Source organism: Haliaeetus albicilla, chromosome 7, assembly GCF_947461875.1.
Source record: "Haliaeetus albicilla chromosome 7, bHalAlb1.1, whole genome shotgun sequence".
Lineage (NCBI taxonomy): Eukaryota > Metazoa > Chordata > Aves > Accipitriformes > Accipitridae > Haliaeetus > Haliaeetus albicilla.
Window position 1 is genome coordinate 46,602,694 of NC_091489.1, and position 24,965 is coordinate 46,627,658.

At 48.0% G+C, this 24,965-nt stretch overlaps 1 protein-coding gene across 12 annotated transcripts; it reads right to left on the reverse strand.

Moving 5' to 3' along the window:
* Positions 1 to 257: 257 nt before the first annotated feature.
* On the reverse strand, positions 258 to 24,742 carry MSANTD2 (Myb/SANT DNA binding domain containing 2). 12 transcript variants are annotated; one of them, XM_069788280.1, is made up of 6 exons: positions 24,173 to 24,722; positions 13,345 to 13,391; positions 11,006 to 11,050; positions 10,135 to 10,393; positions 8,264 to 8,324; positions 258 to 2,192 (listed from the first exon to the last, which is right to left on the reverse strand). In XM_069788280.1, the coding sequence occupies exons 4-6, from the start codon at positions 10,211 to 10,213 to the stop codon at positions 1,340 to 1,342; spliced, it is 993 nt and encodes a 330-aa protein (XP_069644381.1). In that variant the 5' UTR covers positions 10,214 to 10,393; positions 11,006 to 11,050; positions 13,345 to 13,391; positions 24,173 to 24,722; the 3' UTR covers positions 258 to 1,339. The 12 variants fall into 12 exon arrangements, 9 of the variants coding, with proteins under 9 accessions (XP_069644381.1, XP_069644379.1, XP_069644384.1 ...); XM_069788278.1 differs by lacking the exon at positions 13,345 to 13,391 and having other exon boundaries at positions 24,173 to 24,725; XM_069788283.1 differs by lacking the exons at positions 11,006 to 11,050; positions 13,345 to 13,391; positions 24,173 to 24,722 and adding exons at positions 15,379 to 15,508; positions 15,585 to 17,165.
* Between the last annotated feature and the right edge of the window lie 223 nt (positions 24,743 to 24,965).

Below are 24,965 nucleotides of genomic sequence, written 5' to 3' on the forward strand. Positions count from 1 at the left end.
CCACTGCATCCAAAGGCGACGCCAAGCTCCAGCCAGGCAGCGGTCCTCACGTTTTCAAACAGTTCGGGCATCTCCATGGGGAAGGAAACCAGTTCCAGCGGTACTCCCATCCCCCCCCAAATAAATAAACTAAACAACTCTCGCAATAACGACCCCTGGAACGAAGCCCCGGTGGAAATATCCCAGGAAAAGACTTCTGCCACCCCCTCCCAATTCCCCCCCCTTGAGGAGGAGAAAGACATTTGCTGAAGCCCATACGTGTTTGCTTGATTTTATTAGGACCGACACATTCATCGTATGTCACAACTTCACCGATCGATGAGCTTTAGAAAATAAAAAACCGAAACTGCCAGCGCCAGCCAGCGAGATAATGGGGCTTATATAGTAACACGTCTGAAAAAGGCATTAAATGCGTCCTCCCCCGTCCCCGTGTCCCTCCCCGTCCCCGTGTCCCCATCCTCCCCCAACCCCCCCTTCCCCATTCTCACAGCTTTGATTGTATCCATAAGCATGGTTCGACAAAAACAAAACAAAACAAAAGTTTCCCAGCTGCCAGGTTATTCTCACAAAGAGGCTAACTAGAACGCAAAAAAAAAAAAAACCCACAAAAAAAAAAAAAAGATCCCCCCCCCCCCAAAAAACCAAAACAAACAAAAAACCAAAATAAGAAAAATAAAAAGGCCAGGAATTATTTTAATGTTAAAAAATAAAATAAAATAAAAGCAGATATGGCAACGCTACTAGTAAAGTGGAATACATCACAGAAACCAAAGTCTTTTTGCAGGCAACACTGTTTGGAGAGAGGAGAACACTTGATGGGTGAAAAAAGTGAAGTTCTAAATTATATACAATAGTATCTAAGGGTGGCTTTGAAAAACAGTCTCCTTTAATGTGATTCAACGTTTAACTTGCCGTTATCTATTGCTTATTTATTCAGATCCGTAATAACACTTAAGAGAGAGACGGATGTGTAAAAATGAGACACTGTGGAATAAAGAAAAACCAAAAAAAACCCCAGCTTCTCATATGAAAACGCCACATGTACGTGCTTGTCCGATGTGGAATGTACCTACAGTCATTTCACAGGCCGGGGGCTTCTCCTCGCCGCGCCGCTCCGGTAGGAAAACCGGCCGGTCCGTCCGGCAAGAGAGCCGGGACACGCTCACTTGCTGGGGATGAGCTCGTGGAAAGCGCCCCACGAGCCTCTTTATCACCCCAAAACTCGTTTCCAGGCGGAAAAGTCCGACTTGCCCAGCTGTGAACAGACAGGATCCGAGAGCGTCTGGTAGCAGGATGGAAAAAAGGGGCGGAAAGCCCTAATCCTTATGAAGGATGAGACTCAGTTGTTAAATTTTAAGGGGTATCCGATGGCTTTTTCCAGGCACTCTACCAAAGAGCCGGCGGAAAGAAAATCCCTCTCCACTTCCACAAATTTGATGTAGATGGATTTGGGTGACACACCGGGCTCTACGACGCAGTTCTGAGATAAAAAGGCGTTGATCCCGACCCAATCTTTGCTGAAGGTTTTGGTGTTTGCCTGAAAGTGTAAAAACAGGCACTGCTGGAGAGTCCGGACCTCGGCAATGCCGAGGTAACAGTAGATAATCCGGGCGGATTCCATATCCACCCGGAGGGAGGCTTGTGGCGAAGGGACCTCCAGCTCCCCTTGAGTCTCATTGCCAGGATCGGGACCCCTGTGCTCGGCGAGAGGGGAGGGGGGTTTCTCGTGGCACTCTTCGTAACCGATGGCGTACAAGCCGGGGCTTTTGGGGATCCCTCCCGGTAATAAATATTGAACGATGTTTCCTCCGGTGGGTTTGGAGTGAGCGATGGGTATCCAGTCGATCTCCATGTGCAGCTCGAGGCATCTGGCTTCGCTGATGGTGATCTCCAGGAATTTGTAATAAACGTTTTTCCAGTTCATTTTCTGCACTCTGGTCATGATAACCCGACCCTCCGGTTTTTCCGAGTTGAAATATTCCCGGAGCCGCTTGCCGAGGGGTACCTGCGAGCTGATCTCCGCGTAGTGGTAACGAATATCCTCCTTCCAGCGGGTGTTGTAACCGATGCCAAAAATGGCCAGTTTGTTAGAAAGATGTAGCCTGGAGAAGTCCGTCCAGCTCTGAAATAGCTCCCACTTCAACTGGACCGACTCCAAGATTTGCATAATATTCTGCATGACGTCACGCTTCCTGGAAATTAAAAAACACGGAGAGAAGGATAAAGGCATCAGTAAACCGGAGCTGCAAAACCATCCCGGCAAACGCACTGACCTTCGGGAAATATTAAACCCTTCCAGCTTTCTTGGCTGCTTTTTAGGTGGTGGGTATTTTATTACTATATACATCCTAGTTAGCTAGGTGAGTTTATGGATTATAACACCACACTGACTTTTTTTTAATTAATTTCAGCAAAACCAAAGAAAAACCCAACCCAAACTCCTTCCGGTATCTCCAGCAAACTGCAATCTCTGCTGGAAATGAGATTTCATGCAAGAAGTTCTGCAGGAGATAAACCGGTAAAGAAAATGAGAGCTGATAAATCCCCAAGTTCAGCTTCCAAGAAAGATTTCTGCTCTTACCAACCCCCAAAACCCACACAGTGGAAATGTCCTGCTCCTACCTGCACCGCTTCAGAGCAATTACAAGCAAACACGTGTCTGGTGTCGCTAAACAAATGCAAACTCTGTTACTGGGTTATTCTTTACAGACGTGCGTTCCCATCGGCACACGGTCCGTCACAGATGACCGGAGCTGCATCCCTAATTTGCAACCGCCACTCAAAATGCTTCCACCTCGTCATTACTCCAAAATTCACGTGAGCAAACAGGGCTGTAATTGTAAAAACTACAAAGCAAGCACCAAGCAGCTCCGAAAGGCTCAGTCCCAGCACTGGATCAGAAACAGAGCTCAAGGGACCAACCCCACAGAGCAGACGATGCCGGTGAAGATAACCTGCACCCGGACACAAGCAACGCAATAACCCGCTGCAGGATGGACAGCAGAAATCCCTCTTGGATAGCCAACAAAGAAATCGCCACATTTCCAAAGATTTCTTTTACACTCCCGGTAATGGCACCGGCACCAAAGTGAGTTTCCACGGAGGGATATACGCTTTGCTAAGCGATCGGGAGAAAGCATTCATGTGTGCCTGAAGCAAGCTGGAACAGCTTCCTCCAGGATGAATGAGACACTTAGAGCGTAATTAGCTAGTAGGGAGAACTACTAATTTTAGGAGTTATTGTCCTATAATCAAAGCTGTAGGAAGATAATGTGACTTGTTTGGTAATGGAGAAATCTCTCTTGGTCCAACAAGTGGGATTTAAAAGCTTGTTCCGCTGACTCTCCTCCCTTTTATCTGTTGCGCCGCATCTGTAAAGCTGAACTGCAATGGCACAGGGGTCACCACATCCCCACGAGGGTTCTGCCTCCTCCCGTGTCCCACCAGCACTTTCAGCATCTTTAGTCCCCATGCCAGGCGACACCAGTCTTCTTCTGCGGGGCATGCACGAACTTCCCTCCTCCTGTGGGGTCATGAAGATCGCTCCAACTCCCTAAAATCGGCCTTTCCCAACAGCTCCCTGATGGAGTTAAGCATGAGGCTGGCCGGGACACGATGGTCTTTAAGCAAGAGCAGATATGACGCCGCACAAACGGCACAAGGATACACCTGGGGTTGAGACTGGCAGCTGCATTTCTACCCAATAAATCCCTAAGTGGATCAGAAGGTGTCTTTCTTCCATCCTATCGATATAAGGGTTCAAAGAAAACAAGGTTTGGGAGCTGCAGACCCTTCCCACGGTGCTGGAGAGGTCCAGCCTCACAGCCTCTCACCTCAAAAAACCTGCTTCTGTAGGTGCAAATACAACACACGTGATTTCGGGAAGGTTCTCAAAGTCCTTTAGGTGATCTGGTGCCTCCGGGACAGACTGCAGGCACTGGGCTTGGGACCACAGAGCTCTGCGTTGAGCAGTTTGACGCACGACGGTCGGTGCACGCCAGCTCTGCAAACCTCAGGTGGGGTGTCCAAGCTCTCCAGCAACAGGTCTGAGCCATCCAGGCCCAGATAGCTCACTCCTCACGGCAACAGGAGGGACCGCAGCCATTGGTATGCTGCCTATCTTAACGATCTAGCACCAGCAACCACGCCAGGAGGTTCCCGGATAGGCCTTAAAAAGGCATTTTGGCAAGCGCATCGCTGCCGCGCTCAGAGCGTAACTGAGTTTCTGGAGCACCGAGGAGGGGACCTGCTTGGCGAGCAGAGTTGTCTTTGAGCCAGGGGTTTTGAAAAACACCTGTTGCATCATCAGACTCCCGTTTCTTATTTTAAGTTACTTCTGAGGAGTCATTTCCACTTCTCCCTGTCTAGCAGCAAAAGAGAAGGCAAGGAGAGAAATACTGTACAAGAAAAATGCGTATTTACCCCCAACCCATTTATATTTACACACAAACACTGCAGCAATACTGAACCATCTCAAAGCTTCTCTACAGCTTCCCCGACTCTCCTTCAGATGCTGAGCAGCACAGCGCCACTACGCTTGGAAAACATCTTTTTTAGACTTTTGGAAGTGGAAATTCACCTTCTGGGGACAAGACAGACAAGGGGACACAGTAAGCACTGGCTCAGCAGAGGGCTGTTTGGTAGCAGAGAGCCTGTGTTTCACTGCTGTTATATGCTCATTCGACTCTAGACAGACAGCTGAACTCAATTTAAAGAAAGCAGTCCCATCCAAACCCAGAGACAAGAGAAAGCAGCGTGGGTAGATTTTCATTCAACAGTGAAAGAACAGAGCTAAGAACCAAAAAAAAAAAAAAAAAAAAAAAAGCCCCCACCTTTAATAATTACACTATAAATACTCTCACTAAGTTTAGTTCAGCACAAAATAGAGCTGAAGCTCTGGTGAAAAAAAAAATTAGTCACTCAAACTGCTCCTGCTGGGAAGAGGAATAATTTCACTAGAGATGATCACTGGTAGCACCTTGTGGATGGGAGAGGAGAAGGGCTTTCCACAGAGGGAATCCATCTCTTCGAGCACAGAGGAAGCAATAGGGAAAAAGAAATTTTAAAAAGCTTTGCTTTTCAGTTTTAGCATCTCCTCTTACACCAGGACTCGGTGACTCAGCAACCGCCCTGCTGCACCTCGCTTTCCCAGGCTCTGACCAGCACCTCCACGACTCAGCCAAGCAGAGGTATTATAAGCTGTAAGAGTCAAATCATTACTATTATTTATTTTTCAATGGAAAAATCCGAGCTAGCAGAGGGTTTACCCTGTGTCAGCGCTGTTTGTCACAGGGCAATCTCATTTTTCATCTGCAGAAGGTGCCCTAGAGCTGGGTTTTACCCTATCATCAAATCACAACCTCTGTGCTGGAGACTGGCCATCTGCATTTCTTTCTCCTCAGAAGCTTTTGCAATTCAAATGAGGAAAGACGGGAGACAAGACTGGTGCAAATTTGTTCTAAGGCGCTGTTTCCAAACAAAAGCGGACTTCAAAGAGCCTGAAACAGCTGGTTTCAGTGAAGGACCCAGCTCCCCAAGCTTTTTCTAGTTCATCTTCACAAAGCCCACAGTGAATAAAACTGCTCCTCAAATAAATTTAAAATAGCAGAACAGAGTCTTAAGTAGCATTTCATTTTTCAAAAGCGTTTATTTGGAGGCAGCAGTGTGCCAAGGGGACGCAACGGTGAGCAGACATGGGGGAGAGTCCAGCTGACGGAGCACGGAACCTGGACACAGCTTCGCTATTGCTCTTTGCTTCCTACGCTGCCGAAAATAAGGCAACCCAGGAAATACGGGAAGTCCTTATATGTCTTCAGAGGCCAGTTATTTACTACCTGAAGTTAAGAGACGCAGCGCTGTCCATGTTAATGAGCTGTGCAGCTTGCTTGGAGATGGAACACATTAGGTCTGCTGGTGTGTGATCAGGTCCCAGTGCTGACTGAGCTGGCGGGAGCAGCTGAACTCCTCACAGGCAACAGGAGTAAAGTGAGCTCCCTCTGTTTCTGCAGGTTTGTGGTCAGCTGATTGTGACAGCAGCCTCACACGTGTGTGTTTTATCAGGAAAAGAAGAGCCAGAATAAATTCCAGCACCCAGAGAGCTCAGCGATAGGTTTCCTAGAGCAAGCATCTCGGCAGCACTCTCCCACCCTCTCTGCTAGGAAAATAATGTCACGGTGCACATCTGCTCCTGTGGTTTTCCAGAAGCTGCTTAGCTGCAAAAAATCCTTCCAAAAATCCTTCCAAAATCCCGGGGGAAGGAAAGGTGGAATCAAAGACGAGATTTTTAGCAATACACGTGCTTACAGTCCAGCATTGCCACATTGCAATTTCTCCACGTCAAAAATCACAGCACAGGTTCAGCAAAGAATCTGAACGCACTACCACTCCCTCCAATTTTATTGAGATTATTTCTGCTGAAAATCTGCACTTGACCAAAAACGCAGATGAACTGAAGCCCCACCTTCTTCCAAGTAAGTTAGGTGTATTTTAAAACATTGGCCAAAAAGGTGAAAAAGTTTGGCATCTATTTATTGTCTGCGGCTTTTAAGAATAGACACAATTCTATTTTTTGAAGATAATAAATAAATACCCAGCTTATCTTCGTATTAGCCACCCTTCTCCTGACTGCTTTTAATCTACTAAGTCAGAGTTTAAAAGGTCCTTGCTCTCATAGTGGGGGGAAAAAAGTAATTTTCAGCAAATCCATCTTGGAAGATACTTTGCGCTTCCTCCGGGCACGTATGACAGGCTTATCACCTGCACGCTTCACAAAATGCCCAAGAGTTCAGAGACTTCTGTGCATTTCAGAGGGAACTTGGTGGGGGAAAAAATGACCAGAAAACTCTGAAAGGTCTAATCTACCAAATCTAAACCAGTCGTCCATCTACACAACAAAAGCTGGAAGGGAAGATTCAGGCAGTCCGAGCCTCCACTTCAGAAAATTCAGGATTATTTTCTATGCAAATCCCTAAAGCATGCCTTGAAAGGTAAAATTATCCCAGAACAGTCCTAAGCAACTGTTCAAAAAGGCAGTAATAACATTTATACTGAAAATGGTTATTTTTCTCCAGGTGATCCCCAAGTTGCTAAACTGAATTTGCTCCACATTAAGAAAAAAGGTCACCTTTGGGTACCGTGAAAATCCATCTGAAGTGGGGAGTTTGACGAAGCTAGGCCATTACAATGGAAGCTGCTTTTTTTTTTTTTTTTTTTTTTTTTTTAGGTTTTGGAGGACTTTTTCATTCAGTTATAGTAAAAAGCCTCTGTTGTGTTACTAACCAGGGTCGCTATGTTAATACAGTGCTGATGACTTCCTACCCTACAGAAGCTTTCCAGCATAGGAAATACCAGATTGGCTTCAGATGACACTACAAATTATTGGTGAGGGAGCTCATGTGTGCAACCCACCCAGAAGGGTCTGCGAGCCAATTTGCAATGGCTCACTCCCATCGTAGACAGATCTACAACCACCCTGTGGGTTTTAAAACCCTAAAGGTCAGAAGAAAGTAGCCCTGGTCCAAGTAAATACGGCACAACTCCTTCCATTTTTCAAAACACTCTGTGTTATTGTTGGCGAGGCAAGGGAGATTCACATGCTTAAAGCATTCGAAACGCTCCAGTATTTGTTAGATTAAATCGATCCAAAAGGTTACAAGTCAGCTCCAGAAAGTTATAAAAATAATAATAATTAAAAAAAAAATCACAAGCTTTGGCTTGCCTTCCCACCAAGGAGGGGAAATGCATGAACTTTTCTTGCAAGCATTACTCACACCAAGCCAACAGTACACACTACTACTGGGGTGCTGCGTCCCTCTTCTTACTCTTTCTTTCCTCCACTCCTCCTATATTCTCTTTTCTCCTTACATCCAAAGGGGCAAACTTCAGGCAAATGGAAAAAAAAAAAGAAAGCCAAACCCAAGATTACAAATAGATCCAAGAGTTTGGCCTCATGTCACGATACCCGCAGCCTGCCCACACACAGCCCTAATGAATCTGCTGTGTGTTTTATCCACATTTTAAGTCCTTGCATTCATGTAGTAACTCTTGTTTCGTTTGTTGAATGATGAAGCCAAGAAGAGACAGAGTTGTGAAGCTTTTCAGATGTTCTGAGGTAACTGGAATAATGCATAAAGCAGATTCAACTGTATGAATAGCCTTGCACAATGTATTTATAATTATAATCAGAAGTTTCAAATATCCTCCCCTCCTGCACAACATCCCCAGAGAAACACATTCCAGGGTAAAACATTCATAAATTACTTACTGCGTGTCTTCTGAAGATTCCTGTTTTATCTTTAATGTTCTTTTTGTGGTAGGCATTTCATCTAAAAGGTAAAATTCCAACACATAATTACTTTTCAAATAATGTTCCTGAGGCTTTTTATTTTTTTAAAGGCTGAAATTAAATAAAAAAATAAGTCAGAGCTGCTTCCTAAGCCAGCCAGTCCACTACTAAAGTTCTGCACGAGACAGCTCCAGTTCCTAAATCCTCCGTAACTGAAGAGTATTTTGTTTCCCTTGGAAGAGATGTGGTCAGTTAAGATCTGAATCTATCTCCGCAAGTGCAAGACCTTTTCAAGGACAAGAGTACAATTCCTGCTATTAAAATCACAACAAATTTGATTGCAAACTACATTGTTAAAAAAAAAAAAAAGGAAAAAGAAAGAAAAAAGACTATTCTGCTTTCAATGGCACATTTGAAGAGCAAGCACGAGAACAAATGCATCTGTACTGCATTTAGATGTTGTGTGCTAAGTGCTTTTCTCATAACTTCTCTGAACATTAAGAATATTGTCAGCCCAAGTGCACACAAATATGTCCGATATGACTGAAAGAAAACAGTGACAAACAAGGAGACCGCAGTTTGACTCACCAGAACGAGTCAAACTAGAGGGAATTAGCCATCATTTACATACGTTTTGTAACATTGTCCTCTCCCCACCTCTCCCACATATTTCTGACTTTTAAATCCCCTGGGGAAGAAGGCTGAGAGAACCAGAATGTGGTTAACAGCCAACTTGCAAATTTTAACGTTAAACTGCGATTTAAGCCTCTTTCAAAGCATCCCAATTGACCAGTCCCCTGAACACAGATGTGTACAGATACGTGACTGCATCTCCTCTCCCTGTTTCATCCTACAAATCGCAAGGGGGAGAAAAAAAACCTCATGGCACCAAGAGCCTTTACCAAATTCACCTTCTACGGCTTCGCTTGGGTCTCCATTGAATTTGATCAACTTAAAGTTTCTGACGTGAAAATAACCCCCTGGCTCAGGCAAGGGAGGAACATGCACCCGTAAGATCAGTGGCTCAAGAGATATAAATATGCTTCAAGAAACCCACTTCTTCACAAAACTGCTCAGATCAGTGTGTGTTTTCAATCAAAAATGTAGTACCTTGCTCCATTTAACAAAGTTCAATAAGCCACAAGCAACAACCAAATCTCCAAACTAAATGAATATATCGATTCTTGTGCAGAGACACCAATAATTCAGGCAAGAAAAGCATGTGGAGGAGTTTGGGTTAGGTCTCAATCCTGGAATGTGAGCTTGCTTGCCCTTTTTTTTTATTTAAAAACAGGCCACACATCTGGATATAAGCATATTTACATGTTTAAAAAAAAACATACCAGTTAGGGTACATATAGGAAGAGGGAGCAACATTTTTTTATAGTCGTTGGTATTAATAGCAGCAGTTTGAACTCCTGCTCATAATTTAACCAAATGGTGTTTGAACGGTAACACCAGGTTCAGCTGGTGCCCACAGACCTCCAAAGCAGGGTACCACTGAAAGGGAAAACAGCCTCCTAATCCCATGAGGGGAAGTAAAATGGAGCAGGGGAAGGAGAGACAGGGAATGTGTCACCTCCTCCTCCACCGTTTCTAGCCACACAGCCCTTCTTTCCTCCTGCCAGGCTCTTTAGACTTAAGTCCTGATCCTAAAACACTTCAGGAACCACAGTTTGCTTTTGATGATGAACTGGGGAATTTCTTTCCTTTTTTGCCCCCAGGACATCAGGTGCTCAGCATCTTGAGCACATTATGTCAGAAAAATTAAAGTTGGTACTGAGATACGTATGAGCACAGAGCCCAGGCAAAATCAGAGAGTGGAGATGCGTCAACATGGCATTTCTTACCCAATTCCTGTTCGCCAGTCTGGTAGCAATGAAGATCCTGACTGTGGTTTCCCCAGTCCTCCTGCGAATACTCCTCCATCGTGCTGCCGTCTGACTCCAGCTCCTGATACAAGCCGCTGCTGTTGATGAGGACAGGCTGGCAGGGCTGAGAGTCCCATCCTCCCTGCCCAAAAACCTGCTCCAGCTGTTCAAACGTGTAGCTGCTTTTCCTCTTCCCAACACCATGCTCCTTCACGCGGCTGTAGCACCTGCGAAGGGTCTAAGACAGAAAAAAGCACGTTAATCAGGCAGCGATGGGTTGGAAGAACGCATATTCACTTGCAGACAGTTATGTGGCTGCTAGGTTTTCTTGTTTCATTTTTTTACTTCTGCTGATCAGTATTTGCCCCACACTCACGAGCTAAATGCAATGCTCCCAAGCTAACCTATACCCGCCAGGAAGCATCGTGTGTATCCGATGTTCCCACCGCAGCGATTTAGCGTTAACATCTATGACCCAAGACAAAGTTGCGTAGCAGCTACAGGTTCATCAGATTTAACTCAGGTGATTTATTCTCTTCCCCACTTCAAAAAAATCCCCAGATCTGCCATGTAACGTAGGGAAAAAAAATAAAATAAATATACCAAAAGACCCCCAGTCAGAGATACCAACCAGCCAAGAGAATGCACACCTACTACGAGGAGGAGAAAGCAGAGCTGGTGTCGTGCCCACAGCTTGGAGAAGGTGAAGCAGGGAGAAGAAAGAAAGGAAAAGAGAAAGAAGAGTCCCCCAAAGCAAAGACGGTCCAACCTTCCTTACTCTGGTAAGAAGACACAAGGTACAAAATGTATACACCTAAGCTATTTAGCTAGGAAAATATATATTACTTACATATTTTGCATTCCTTACTAACTCACTCTGTCTCTTGTGAAGCTGCTGAAATTTAAAAGAGGTCAAATCAATAATGCTCCAAATTCCCAGACTTCGATATCAAGCATTAAGTAAGAAACAATACTTAGACAGCTCTGTCTAATAAGCCTTTAAAAACAGTGCCGAGGCCGAAACCTCCCACACAGACAGATGCAAAAACCTGGTCTACTTTTGGTGATCCCTTTAGCATCCCACACCGACGACCGCACCATCGTGCGTCACGACAGTGATGCAAAGCTGTATATGCCTACCATTTCCATCCACGTTTCCCCCCTAATCCGGAGCAACACACAACTATTTGGGGGTAAAAAAATTAAAAAATAATAATAAAAAAATCTTTATGCTCATCCCTCAATGTGTTTTTAATTCTACCAGCTGCCCCAGGTTTGCTGGATCTTGACGGTTTTCAGATGTGTAGAGTGCTAGAAAACTTTTTTTTTTTCATATTAAATTTATTAGATTGCTCATGTTCTAGCTTGAATGGCAAAGCTACCTCTGGAGTTCAAGAGGCATTAACTTGGGAAGAGCTAGTCCTGTTGCCTTGCTTTCTTGAGGACGACCATAATGGACTTTCAAGCACATCATTGCAAAAACAGCTTGGCTTTCCCCCCCAAAGGAACCTTTACATCTCCAGAAAGTTCGAACCTACCTAATGATCCTCATATACTGGTTTAACAGCATCAGCGGGAAAGGGATACATTTCTAACCAGTTTCCTCATGACATTCAGAGCCTTGGGGGCAGAATCAAAACTACTAAGCAGCAAGTCAGTTTTACTCTGCTGTTTCAAAAAAAAAAACCAAAACAACCCACAAACAAACCAAAACAACCCCCAAACCAAAAACACAGAAAGAATACAAAATAAAAAAAAAAACCAAACCAAACCATATAAACACACAGGCAGCAGTAAGACCAGAACTATTCAGTGGTTTAAGGTGGAACCCTTCCCGATTCTGCCACCAAATTGGACACCATCAAATTTTAAGCTTCTGTCTGCAAGTGGGATGAAAAACAACCAGCTACATCAACCTGAAACCAAGGACCCGGCCAAGAAACCTGTCGATATTCACTGCAGGCAGACTGGGTTCCCTAGGGCAGGGGGTACAGATAAACGTGGTGGTTAAAATTGGGCAACAAGAACCCCTTGGGAACAGCGAGGCAGTTTTAAATGGTCTGGTTTGCCCTGAAAAGTGCATTGGAGGATGCATCACCCAACTTTTTCACTCCAATTTCTCTCCTTTCAGCTCAAATCTCACCAAGCAATATGGGCAAACTCTCATTTCACTCTCAGACTCTTTCTAAAATCCACCCAAGTCAGAGTTTTGGAAATATAGTTCCCAAACCCCAGTTCTTACATCTGCCCGGGCTTATCCATCGGAGTTAACTGCAGACTTAGAGCCTCTAGCTGCATTTATTAGCAGCCTTTAAGCTTAACAAACTGTCTCCAGCACAGTTAACCAAAAAACGTCAATACTCTTGGCCAAGCCCTCTTGGGAACATTCGACATCCAGTCACTTGCTCTATTTTAAGCGTGTGCTTCAAGCATCTCTCTCTACCGATGGAGTTATTGAGTATCTTACACTGGGTTGTAGCCTAGTTGTAATTATTTCATTCAGGCTGCAAACTGGCTTATTTTACCACGAAAATAATTTAGCATCAAGTCAATGGAGACTCCTACAAGAATTAAAGGGAGCAACACAGAAAGGGGGCAAAAATAAATGAGCAATACTCTCATTGCTCATTATTCTTGCAAGTCAAGAGTACTTTTGAGGTTACTGCCTAGATGCTTCTGGACCCGGCTGCGTGAGCCACTCTTCACCTCTGCTTCTGGCAGCAGAAACCTAAAGTTTGAGTGAGATAATCTCAAATTTGGTGCTTTCAAAAGCACCAGAAGGCCTGCGGCCAAGCAGCTGGTGATTCCTCTTGGTCTTGTTTCCTGGAGAATCAAGATTCCCGCTAGCTCCTTCTTCTTGGTGGCACTCCCCAGTTTCTCCAACAGGCAGTCCCTACCACTTTTCTAAGTGATGTTCACCTCCGAATAACACAGGTCAGCTCTGTTTCACAGATGCCCACAGGCTTCTATGTGGCAGGGCTGAAGTGGACCAGATCGATCGCTCTCCCTCTGCAGTCGCCTGCACCTCCCACGACAATTTTCTTCAGAGACCCTGGTAAGACCTAAATAATTGTTCAGACTTCAGGAAACCTCTCCTGGAGATTTTATAGCACTCAAGGGTTCAGACACCTTTCTCCCAGCAGGTTATTCTGATCACCAAGATTTAAGATCTAGGTTTTTCTTACGCACCTCCTCTATTCCTCCTGGTGTCCGGCTCAACTCCTGCTCCGTGGTTCCTAAAGTGCACATACATATAATGATACAGATAGACGAGAAACCAGTAAATTTAGGACAATTAACTGAAAACAGACCTGATAACTGCCCAGTGACTGCACAGACTGGAAGAGACCGAGGCTTTTGCTTACTGTTCTGCAACCCTGCCTGCAATACGAAGACAGATTATCCCTGCTTAATTTATAATTATGAAGTTCAAAGGAGGAGACAGTCCAAAAGCTCAACATGGACTTTCTCACCATTTCTAACTTACAAGCCCTCATCCTCTCTACAAGTGAAGCCACAGGAGAACCAATCACTCTGCAGGGACTGCAGCATGACAATCAGAAACACCGGTCAGAAAAGCCTTGGGAAGCGACTTTGAGGAAGGCTGTAGACACAGTCCTCCTCCCAGCAAAAAATCAGGCGAGGGAGAACCATGCTACAGTGAGCTTTTTACGCATAACCCCAGATATGGTCCAACAGAAGAAAACTCCAGATCCCTGATCTGAGCCATACTCTTACTTGGCGAGACGCTACAGGCTCCGCAGAGCAGATAAGTGGCACACCTGCATGTTCGTGTTAATCTATTTAAGTCTATTAAATGACAGCAGCTGGCCTAGAAGGGGTCCCAATGGCACAAAGCACCACTTAGCACAACGTCCAGCTCTGAAGATGCTCTTTCACTTAATGGGAGAGAGCTCTTGGCTTCACATCCCAAATTAAGAGCGGCAGTATCAAATAGCTTCCTCCCTCATCATGCCAGGATACTCACAAGCAACACAAGATGAAACTAGACTGGGACAAAAGAAATGGCTTTTGAAGCCTGGAGTGGTCATAGGGCACGTAGGGATGGCTGGCAGAGTGATAGATCTTGCAGTCTTCATTCCCAAGTTGGATGGTGGGAGCACAAGGAAACAGAACTGACTACAGGAGTCAGATAGCTCTGCTCAACTTGCTAGCTCATGTAGTTTTAGGTTAAAAGATACGTGCAAGGCAGGAGAACATGAGACTTATGTGGAATATTGCCACATGGAGCCCTATTTCTGCGGTCTATCCAGAATAAAAGGAGGAGAAAGAGCACCTTAAGCTCTCGAGAGCGCCATACACCACTGCAGAAAGGTAGCTGACAACTTCAACTTGTCCCCAAATGAGACACCACATCATAACACTCCTCTGCAAAACACAAGCAGCCCCACACAAACCCCCACTTAAAACTCTGCAGGTGCGCGCTGCAGGAGCTGCCGCGGACCCATCTGCAAAGGCTCCAGCCCCACAGGTGGCTGCACATCTGCCAGATCACTGCACTCGAGGGGAGACACGCTGGCAGTCAAAATAAATCATGCTTTGCACCAAAGAGCGAAGCCTCAGTCGTATCCTGATGTGCCCAAACGCACAGGGACTTCCTGAAGGATTTGGCTCTGGCCCAAAGGTCTCCAGTACAGAACAAGGAAAGCGATGGGAGTGTCCTGAGAGGAGAAGGGTGTGAGGGGGAACACAGACAAGTTGATCGTCTGATCGAGATAGGAACCAGAGATCTCTTTGGACAATGACTTGAAGAGGCAAAGTCACCCTAGAAGACACAGATAAAGGATGTCAGTCAAGGCAGGTAAGGCACATGTTTTTAAGTTAGGTTCTAGTTCTGGCTAACTAACCCAACAAAAAGGCGCAGCAGATTTCCCACCACTGCCAATTTCTAAATCACAACTGAATATATTAAAAAAAAAAAAAGCTCTCGCCTGGACAGCAATTATCTACAGAAGCGCTACAGCCAATTGTAGAGGTCAATCTAGATGAGGCACGACTTTGCCAGCAACTGAGAGGGAACAAAGCTGGGGTATAACAAGCTGTAGCCCGGCTGGGGGGAAGAAGTCATGCAGCGATACGTGGTGCCGAGACATGATGAACTTCCCCACAGTGGTGCCAGGCTATACCTCACGTCTCAGCCACCTGCGAAGATGGCTCCATCAGTTGCTGCTATTAGAGAGCTGAGAATAAAGTTATTCATACCCTTCTCAGGGATTTGATGCTAATCAGGCTAGACATCTAGAGAGAAGAACTCTCCAGTATTGCCTGCGGAAAAGCAGATGGCTGGGCACCTCCATCTCTCGACGTACTGAGCTCCTGGTTTAAGACAGCACTGGATGAAAAGAAGAGTAACTAGTTAGAGCTTGAGAAGGAAGACCAGCAAAACCCTCTGCCATGCCCATACCTACCGCAGCCAACGACGTTTGTCTCTGTAAAGAGTTTAGATGGGATGGATGCGTCCTACTGACAGAGCTCGGCTTGCAGAGATGCACAAGTAAGGTTCAGCCTAGTCCTGGCACAACCTGCTCAAACTCATCGTTACTTCAGAGCAATGAAGGCCACGCTTGAGTAGATTGTCTTGCCTTCAGAAACACACTTAATCCTAAAATCAAACTTGAAGTTTCACACATCCACTGTGATCAGGACAAATATCTTTATGCCACCCACGAAGCCTGCCTTTCAAGAAGAACCCAAACTGCAGCGGTCTGGACCAAAGAGGTCTGAGATGTACTCAGCAGGTCACATCTCCGCTACCAGTAAGCCATGAGAGACCATATGGCCCCAAATCCCTCCTGGTTCTCTCTCTCAAATGAACAAGCAGAGCAAGGCCACATGCCTCTGTCACGTCCCAATTTCTCAGGACGATGACTCAGGTTTGCCAATTCCCAGGTCAGTATTAAGGTGAAGCAACACTGGGGATCCTTCAACTCACAAAACTCAACTTTTATTTGCTCACAACAAAAATTGGCATGCTCACCACAAAAACTGGCATGACACACAGTAAAATGTGTAACATGTGCTAACCATACATCACCAAACATATACTACAAGCCTTGCTTATTTGGGAATCAGGTCAGGGAAGACAATAAGGGGAGCCCTCCCGTTGAGTCACGAGGTTCAGAGCAGACCCCCTTGCTTTCTAGACTCCTCCTTAGAGAAGGGCCCAGGGGCGGCTGGATCCGCTCCTAGTCCCAGACTTGGTCAACGGTTTATGTCTAAAGGGATAAGGTGTAGGGATTGTGGAAAAGGAAAGAGAGAACAAGACAGAGAGAGAAAAAGGAAGAGAGAAAGATTTCACCGGTCCTGGGTCCAGCGTTGGTTCAATCAGCCAAGCAGTCCCATTCTGGTGGGCTTGCGCACCTGGGGCTTCAGTTTGTGTCCTTTTACCATCCTTGCCCCTCCTTTGGGCGGGCACTCAAACTCATTAGGCTAATTAGGTATCCTTTGGGGAATAGGTCCATGGGCTTGGGTGTCGTTTGGGAAGTAACTTCCCCCTCCCTGCAGACGTGATCTTTAGCCATGCATGGTGAGCTGCCCTGTTCAGCCTGTCCAAAACAGCATTATCAGAGCAGGGAGCTGTGCACCCTCCAGCACACCTTCCCCCTCCCGTTGCTGATGGGCACTGATCAGCTTCTTTTCACCTGGGGTTCCTTGCTCTGCAGAGTTCCTTGTTATGCAGAGTTAGTCGTTAAGCAGAACTTGCCCCACCACAATGTTTGAGACATTAACTCCTTCAGCCCCTCCAGAAGACAAAGAGCAGCACAAACCTGCCTGCAGGTGGCGGGGAAGATGGTCCTCTCCAAAACAAGCTTCGGCCAAGCGGCAGAAAGCATCAACGCGGGTGGCACCACAGGGGAAACTTCTCACGTAGTTCAGAAAGGTAAAAAACTTTATGCATACCATCCTAGAAGTGTGTCGTTGCCCATTCTGGGGTCTCTAGGGGAAGGTCCGTGCCACTCGCCTTCAGCTGTGTTGAGAAAACGTTACCAGTGGAGAGCAATATCTAAATCCATGGGAAAAGCTGGAAATGAAATACCAAAGGTGGCTTGAACTCCAATTTTCACCAGGACCAGTGGTCAAGGGCTGGTAACTGGTGAAACCACAGCACTCCACAGAGCATCATCTACTTGGCCCCCAAATTTATGCACTTAGTAGGATGGAGCACAACCTGGAAGAGTAACGAAAGCAAATCTGCCCCCACACCAGCGCTCAAAGCTGTATGCTCTCATACAAGCTTCATTCTGCTGAGCATTTCAGATGCATCCAGTCACTTCTTAAGTAAATAAAATCCTCGATCAACGATCCAACACCTCCTGCATCATTGCTGGTGGCACCCTTTCCTGACATCAAAGCACAGCCTCTGCAATAACGGGACACCCAAAATTTCCAACTGCCTGCGTGTGCTGGCTAAGAGCAAGTGATAAAAATCAGAAGGAGGGGTTTTAACACCTTCCCAAGTCCTCCATAGTCAAGGAGCACAACAGGGAAAAACTGCACGCTCCCAAACTAAGATTTAATTTTCAAGTGTAGCAGGTTTGTCCTTCTGCAATGAGTTCCTAGCCATCAACTGTTTCTGTCTCAACAGCATAACCTGCCAGTTCAGTCTCAGCTCCCCTTGCGAATCATTTTGCACCCACGCAGTAAGCGGTGGATGACCCAGGTATGCCAGAATGACCGGACCAGAGTATTACAGACACACAACACAGCTCCAGAAGCCACTGGACAGTAAAGACACTCGTCCTGCACATACAAAGTGAGACAGATGCCTACTGGCACGACACTGCCCTGCAAATACCCTGGCCGAAGAAAGTGGGTGCAGCTGCTCTGCAAGAGGGTTCGCTCCACATGATACTCACCTCCCAGAGATGCTCCTCTGCTGCAGTCCCACAATACATCCAAGAAAGAGTAAAACAAATAAATCTGTTCTTTGTCACTGAGGAGTTTATTTTTCCCGGCTTATTAACGTCAACAGAAAGTTGCTCCCACCCACCCGGGCCCGTAAGATCCTCCAGCGAGATGTTAGGCTGCTGGAGAGGATTCAAGGAATGACAAGAAATGAGCCAGCCTGGAAAACCCGGTGTATCTGAATCTATTTAAGCCAAAGAAAGATCTGGAGGTAACTTGAACACTGCCTGCACACATCACAGCTGGTGGAGCTGCCCAGATGAGGATCTGGGCCTGAGATAACAAATGCAAGACAAAGATAAAATGCATTCAAAAGAAATAGAAGGCAAAGCTGTTTTAAAGGTGGGTAGTTGGCTCGTTGCTACAAAATGTACCAATGCTCCATCATTTGAGATGTTCAAATTAAAAGACAGCCACTCTGCTTAACGTTATTGGACCCAGTGATGAAATTCTGGGTGAAATCCAATTTCCCATATCACACAGGAGGTCAAACCTGATTACGGCAAGCATTGCTTCTGACATAGTCTAGCTAGCGCAGCTTTTCCTTCCTTAAAAACAACTTCACACAAGATTTAAAAACAGATTGTTTACATCGTAAAGCAGGTAAAACCACAGCCCCATTACAAATAAGCCACTGCTGTCATTGCTTTACATATAGCTTAAAGCAGGAGAACACCAACAGCAGATATTCAGGCGTAATTTTTCATTCCTTCCCGTTTGATGTGGGTTCACAGCATCTGCTTCTCCCCTTTGTACCTACGCTCTCTGTAAGTGTTTAACCAGTGTCTTCAAAGTATTTATTTCTTCCTTTGAAAAATAAATTACATGCTTAGTGGACAACCACAACCCAGCAGAAAAACCTCCAGTCACCTGTCCGGGGTGAGAGGGAGGTCGCTACGTACAGAAAATCCAACACCAGGGCAGTGGGACTCATGAATTCCTGCAGCCGGGAGTTAGATGTTGGAGCTGCTCCTCTTTGAATAAATGGCTTGGCATGGACCCTGGGGAGCGGCAAACAGATTTCAACAGCTCGCTCGCAAAATAAAAGCAGAACCCTTATTTCTGCAGTAGCTGAAGAAACGACATGTTAAAAATGCCCCTGAATTCATTTTAACAGTCTCCCGACGCTGAATGGCAACTTTTAAGGAGGGATTTCTCTCTGCTCGAGAAAGGCTCGCTAGCTGCAACTGCAGCCAGTGAATTTCTAGCACCGAAACACTCTCGCAGCTCAGCTAAGCAAAGCGCTGTCAGAAGAGTGAGTCTTTGATTTCACCTTCCATGAAGAAACATGCATGCAACAGAAGCGGAAATTCTTCCATGGATTTAAAAATCAATGCATAAAATCCGGCTGGAGCACATTATTTCAAGAACACTGCTTTAAAATAAAACAAGACTTTATTGCCTGAAAATTACCCTTGAGTCACATGGCTCTGCACTGGTCAGCGGCAACCGTAAAACCTGAGCTCACCTGCACTTTCCCAGAGCATCCCCCTGCCATTGCAGCCACGCACAAAGGCTGAAAGAGGATGAAACAATGATGTCCCAGTGTATTACCCAACGGAAAGCAACCTCAAAGAACATATACTGGGTACGTTGGCTTTTGCCCTTCAGACGGCAACTTCACAGCACGAGGCGACGGCTCATTTTTCCGCAGTTAAAAGCAGCTCAATTTAACAGCTAACCTCCTGCTCTCTGGCTGAAACAACATCACCAGGCGAAGGGCACAAAATCAGCACACAAGTCTGAAAAGGGTTTTGCAAATATTCACTGTCTGCCTTAAAACACCAGTGCTAAGGTCAAAGCTTAAAACTTAAAGGCTCTCCACGCACTGCTGCGGAGAGGCAACAAGTTTTGGGATACACAAACCAGGCTAATTCCTTGACCGTGAACACGCAAGAGCTGGGCTGGACAAAAAGCATGTGCACTTTATAAACAACTCCTTAACGAGAGCTACGTGTCATAGGGACAGTCAGAATATATTACTAAACAAGCAAGGATTAAGGATACAACAGGACGAGGAAACTACAGAGCACGAGACAGCTTTTCCAGGAACCCAACAGACAGAAATTGAGACGTTTCAATCCTCCTGCAGCTCCTGATTGCCGAACCCACCAGTCCCCTGACCTCAGAGCCACAAAGTCAGATTCAAGGTCTCTTTCCGAAGGAAGAAACCAGGAAAAGCCGCTGGAACTGTTACGTGTGAATCCCTGAATTTGAAACAGACACTTCCAGAGTGGCTCAAACCCAACAGCGGTCTCATTCCCAGCTTGCAGGCCAGCGCTGCTTATGTGCGGAAAAGCACATGCAGATGTTAAGAGACAGACGAAAATCTGAACTGGGACCTTACTTTGCATCCTGTTTGAATTAGGAGAGAATGCATCTATGCGATACAACTGGAAAACTTTCTTCTTCGGAGTTGACTTTTTCCTTTCCAGCTCATTTCTAACTCGCTCTTCAAGATTTGGCAGAGTCCGGGGAAGGCAGGTGTCGCGAAGAAGGCCAATATCGAGTTCTTATCTAAAACGCATTTATAAAGTAAGTTGAGTCCGATACGTTTTAAGCACGATTTACATTTATAATACATCAGCAAATCCTCACGCTACCTTCCCTTGACGGGCATTAAGTATCCTATAAAATCACGGAAATACGGAACATTATGGATAATAAATGGAATGAGGCAACTATGCTTTCCTTCATCACCATCTCCCTGGTTCTGTTTTCAGCTGAGACAGCCAATAGTGGAGGACTACGAAGTGCCTGCAACCTCCCCTTGTTCCAAAAGTGCATTCAAGTCGTCCTACTCTGCCTTAAAGATGACTTCAGGCTTTGACCCCTCCACACCCAGAAGTGATTTTTCACTCTTGGTCGAGCATGAGAGAGTCAAGCAGCCGATTCTGCCTGGAATCCTACAAAAATTGGGATTTTAGGCTTGGCAGCAGCTACCACAACTATCTCAATAATCCCTGTAACAAGGTCAACTCTTGGCTCTCAGAAGAACCCCCAGCTTTCAATGAGCGCTCGTTTCTCAGCAATTCCAGAAAAAAAAAACCTACTGCAAGCCCAAAGGCTTCGGAAAAAGCCACATTTTTGGACCACCAGACGACTGCACCGACAAAGACCCTCGCAGTGGGGATCCAGGACACACAAAAGCTCAGGCAACAGCACGATGGGTGTGGGACAACACAGTCAGCTCCTGTTCTGGAGCGTGTCCGAGACGCCAAAAGCCCACCATGAGGGTCTTTACCAACGAGCGCTGGACACAGCTGACATTGAACGGTTGTTCTTCACCAGGCAGACAGCCCAAAGACAGGTCAACCTGCAAACAAGTACAGGCACAGGACAGCACACGGATGGAGGGCTGACAAGTCCCTTCCAGCTGGATCCTTCTACCAGATGTTACAGTACTGAAGAAGAGTCCGTCCCGACCTATTGCGTGTTGATCTAGAAACATCTAACAGGTCTGTCAAGAGCTGCTCTTGGAGCCATTGCAAGGTGATAAATACAAGCCTTGTGGTCTTTTATTCCCTCTAAGTTGTTTGATAGGTACGTGATGTGTGGTTTCTTTCAAGCTTGAACATTCTGGGGGCAAAGATGTGTTCAAGCATCACTTCTTAAGGGAAAGGGGGAGAAGTCCTCCCCTGCAAGAAGCTCAGAAACTGCTGGGAGGATGGGATCTTCCAGCAGTCACCAAAACACTCGCTCTGGCCCCAAAGCAGCCACTACCCACAACCAGCTCCATCCAAAAGCATTGACTGAACCCAAATGGCCAGTTCTGGGCTGCTTTAATAGCGAGACTTCTCCTCACAACCTGCTTAGCGTCCTCTGAAGCATTAATGGTTGCAGAGCCTGCGACCAAAATGAGGGTAGCGGTCCTCTACAGCTGCTGCATAAACTCCCACCACAACCCGAAACCATCGGAGTCTTGCGGACAAAGCCAAATGGCCTCAAGAAACTTCTCCGTCGCGCACCAGCCTCTGGCAAAGCCCAAAATTTTGTGGACGAAGCGATTTAAGCAACAAGTGCCTTAAAAGCCACTGAGGAAACAAGGATCTCAAAGAGATTTCACGGTGCAGCAACGTTCCTCTCCAAAAATACTTGGATGCCTTCAAGGGAAATAAAGCCCTCAGCAGCAAGTACACGGAGTCAATGAAACACCATGATGAAAATACATTAAGAAACTAAAACAGAAGGGGAGCTTGCTTCGTTTCGACCACCTACTTTCAAAGGCGAGTCTCTAGCTTATTCTTGAGCTTCCTCAATACTGCAGACTCCCTTACTTCACATATTTTGCAAATCAAAGGTCGCCCAGGTGTGTGCACCTAGAGAATCCCAGCCTGGCTGGGCTGGCACAGCTGTATTTAACAGAAGAGAAGCAAACAGCCTCGCTGATCCCTAGCAATAACAAGACATTACTTTTTTTTAATCGATCGGCATTTTAAGCGGCTGCACAGGCATAAAGGGTCACGAAAGGGGAAAGTGAAAGCCGGAGGGACCTCGGAGAGTTTAATTCACCCTTCCAAGCTTCATTCACTTTTAACTGAAAACCCGCAGCGATTCCCAGCCCATCCACGGTCCCTCCAAACATCTCCTCTTCGTAGAAGTGGGACGCGCAAAGCGGCTGCTCCCAAGCTGGACGCCAACCCAGCCTTTCCCTTTTCCCCAGGGAATGATGCAGCTGGAAAGATCCCTCTTTAAACCCTGCCGCCAGAGGATATGCAGTCCATCGGGCTGTTTAACGCGGCTCAATTATTAAAGAGGTTTCTGAGACCACAGCATGCTCTGGTGTGAACCAGGGGAAGACGTCGTACCCTGTAAAGCAACTCCAAAGCAAAGGAGCCACAAGTGCAAGAGGGCAACCAGAGCCCGAGCCACCCCTTGTTACTGGAGTAACTGGGAGCCCCGTTTTCCCATGGGAACTTCAGGGAGCAGCTAGTGCCACCCCCTCACAGACAGAAGATGCTGGAGGACACGTAAGGGGACTGAGTCAACCCACCCAGGGCTACGGTGTCCTCCATGCTCGGGGCCAAAGGAGGCAACCCAGCGGATGCGGTGCCCCAAAAACCCAGGGGAAAGGATGCTGCTGGGGCCTGTCCACGCAAGGGGACCCGAATGGCTGGGACACTGTGTTCCTCCCCACTCAGCAGCAAAGGATGCTGCCACAGCCCACCCACACAGGAGGAACCATGTGGCTGAACCCAAAGGACACAGCACCCAGATTGGAAAGATGCTGTTGGAGGCTGCAGGTGAACACACAAGATGTGGCACCCAGCTTGCTCCAGGCCACAAGATGCCAACTGAGTGCTGCGGGGAGCCAGGCAGCTAAGCCCAGGGGACAGGGTGCCTCGCACCCAGGGGCGAAGGCTGGGCTGAGCCCAGGGGACACCCACAGCCAGGGCCAAAGGATGCTCCGGCAAATTGCCTGCATAAGGAGATGCTGCTGGGGTGATCCCAGGGGACGGGGTGCCTCGCTCCCAGGGGTGAAGGATGCTCCAGAAAATTTCCTGCGTGGGGACACCCTGTCAGGGTGATCCTGGCGAACAGGGTGCCTCACACCCAGGACCTGCGCTGAGCCTGGGGAACACCTACAGTCGGGGCCAGAGAATGCTCCGGAAAACTGCCTGTGTGGGCAAGCCCTGCTGGGGTGATCCCAGGAGAACAGACACCCCACACCCAGGGCCAGAGGACGCTCGGGAAAACTGCCGGCCCAGAGAAGCCCCTCTGAAAGGCTGAGCCCGGACTACTCGGTGTCCCCAAACCCAGGGCTAAAGGACAGGCCAAGCCCAGGGGATGCCCCCACAGCAAGGGCCAGAGAATGCTTCGGGTGGGGGGGCGGGATCCCGAAGGGATCAAGCCCAGGGGACACACTGCCCCCACGCCCTGGTCCAAAGGATGCTCTGGCGAAGGGCTCACGCGTGGACACCCCCCCCCCACGCCGGGGAGTCCCCCGTCGTGTCGTCCCCCCCCGAGCCAAAAGACGTCCCGGGAGATCGCCCACCCTCGGGCAGGCGGGACGGCCGAGCCCAGGGACACCCCCACCGCCCTCTCCCCCCCCGGTCCCCGGGGACGAGCCGCCCGCCCCCCGCCGGGGTACCTTGATGCGCTCCCGGCACTGGGAAGGGGTGCGCTCGTAGCCCAGCTCGGCCAGGGCGCGGGAGACGCGCTCGTACATGGCGGGCCCGGGGGCCTTGCTGCCGAAGACGGTACCGGCGCCCTCCAGCTGCTGGTACCGCGCCTCCACCAGCCGCTCGTTGCCCCAGACGGCGATCAGCGCGTTGGTCTCCGCCGGCGTCCAGGACATCCCCCGGCAAGCGGCGGCGGCGGCGGCGGCGGCGGCACCGCCCGGCGAGAAGGAGACGGAGGGCGAGGCCCCGCCGCGGCCCCCCGCCCCGCCGCCGCCGCCGCCCCCCAGCCCGGCCCCGCCGGCCGCCGGCCCCGGCCCCGGGCCGAGGGGCGAGGCGCCGCTGGGGGTGGAGGGGTCGGAGAGGCTGGGGTTGCCGTCGCTCAGCGCTCCCGGCGAGCCCGGCGACAGCACCTCCATCTTGGGGATCTTCAGCGGCGGCTCGGCGGCCGGGAGCTGCGAGGAGCCGCAGGACGCCGCCATATTGGAGATGCCGGACCGAGCGGGCGGAAGTGACGAGGGGCTCCCCCCGGCGGGAGGGACTTCCGGCAGCCCCCGGGCAGGGGGGCGGCCAAGGCGGCGGCGGCGGCGGCAGCAGCGGCGGTGGCCGAGGCTGCGGGGGAAAGCACGTGCCGCCGCCGGCGGGGGCGTGGTCAAGGAGGGGGGGTGCGGCCGTGAGCGGGGAGGGCGGGGGCGGGGCTGGCCGCGAAGCGGGCGAGGTTCCGCGCGAAGGGGGCGTGTTTCGCGGCTGGTAGGGGGCGGGGCG

Coding starts and splice junctions, on each gene's coding strand:
- MSANTD2 (XM_069788278.1), bottom strand. CDS start 24,682: ATGGCGGCGTCCTGCGGCTCCTCGCAGCTCCCGGCCGCCGAGCCGCCG. Junction 11,051..24,172: donor AGTGCCGGGAGCGCATCAAG/GTACCCCGGCGG, acceptor TTTAAATTTCAG/CAGCTTCACAAGAGACAGAG. Junction 8,325..10,134: donor GACTGGCGAACAGGAATTGG/GTAAGAAATGCC, acceptor TTTACCTTTTAG/ATGAAATGCCTACCACAAAA.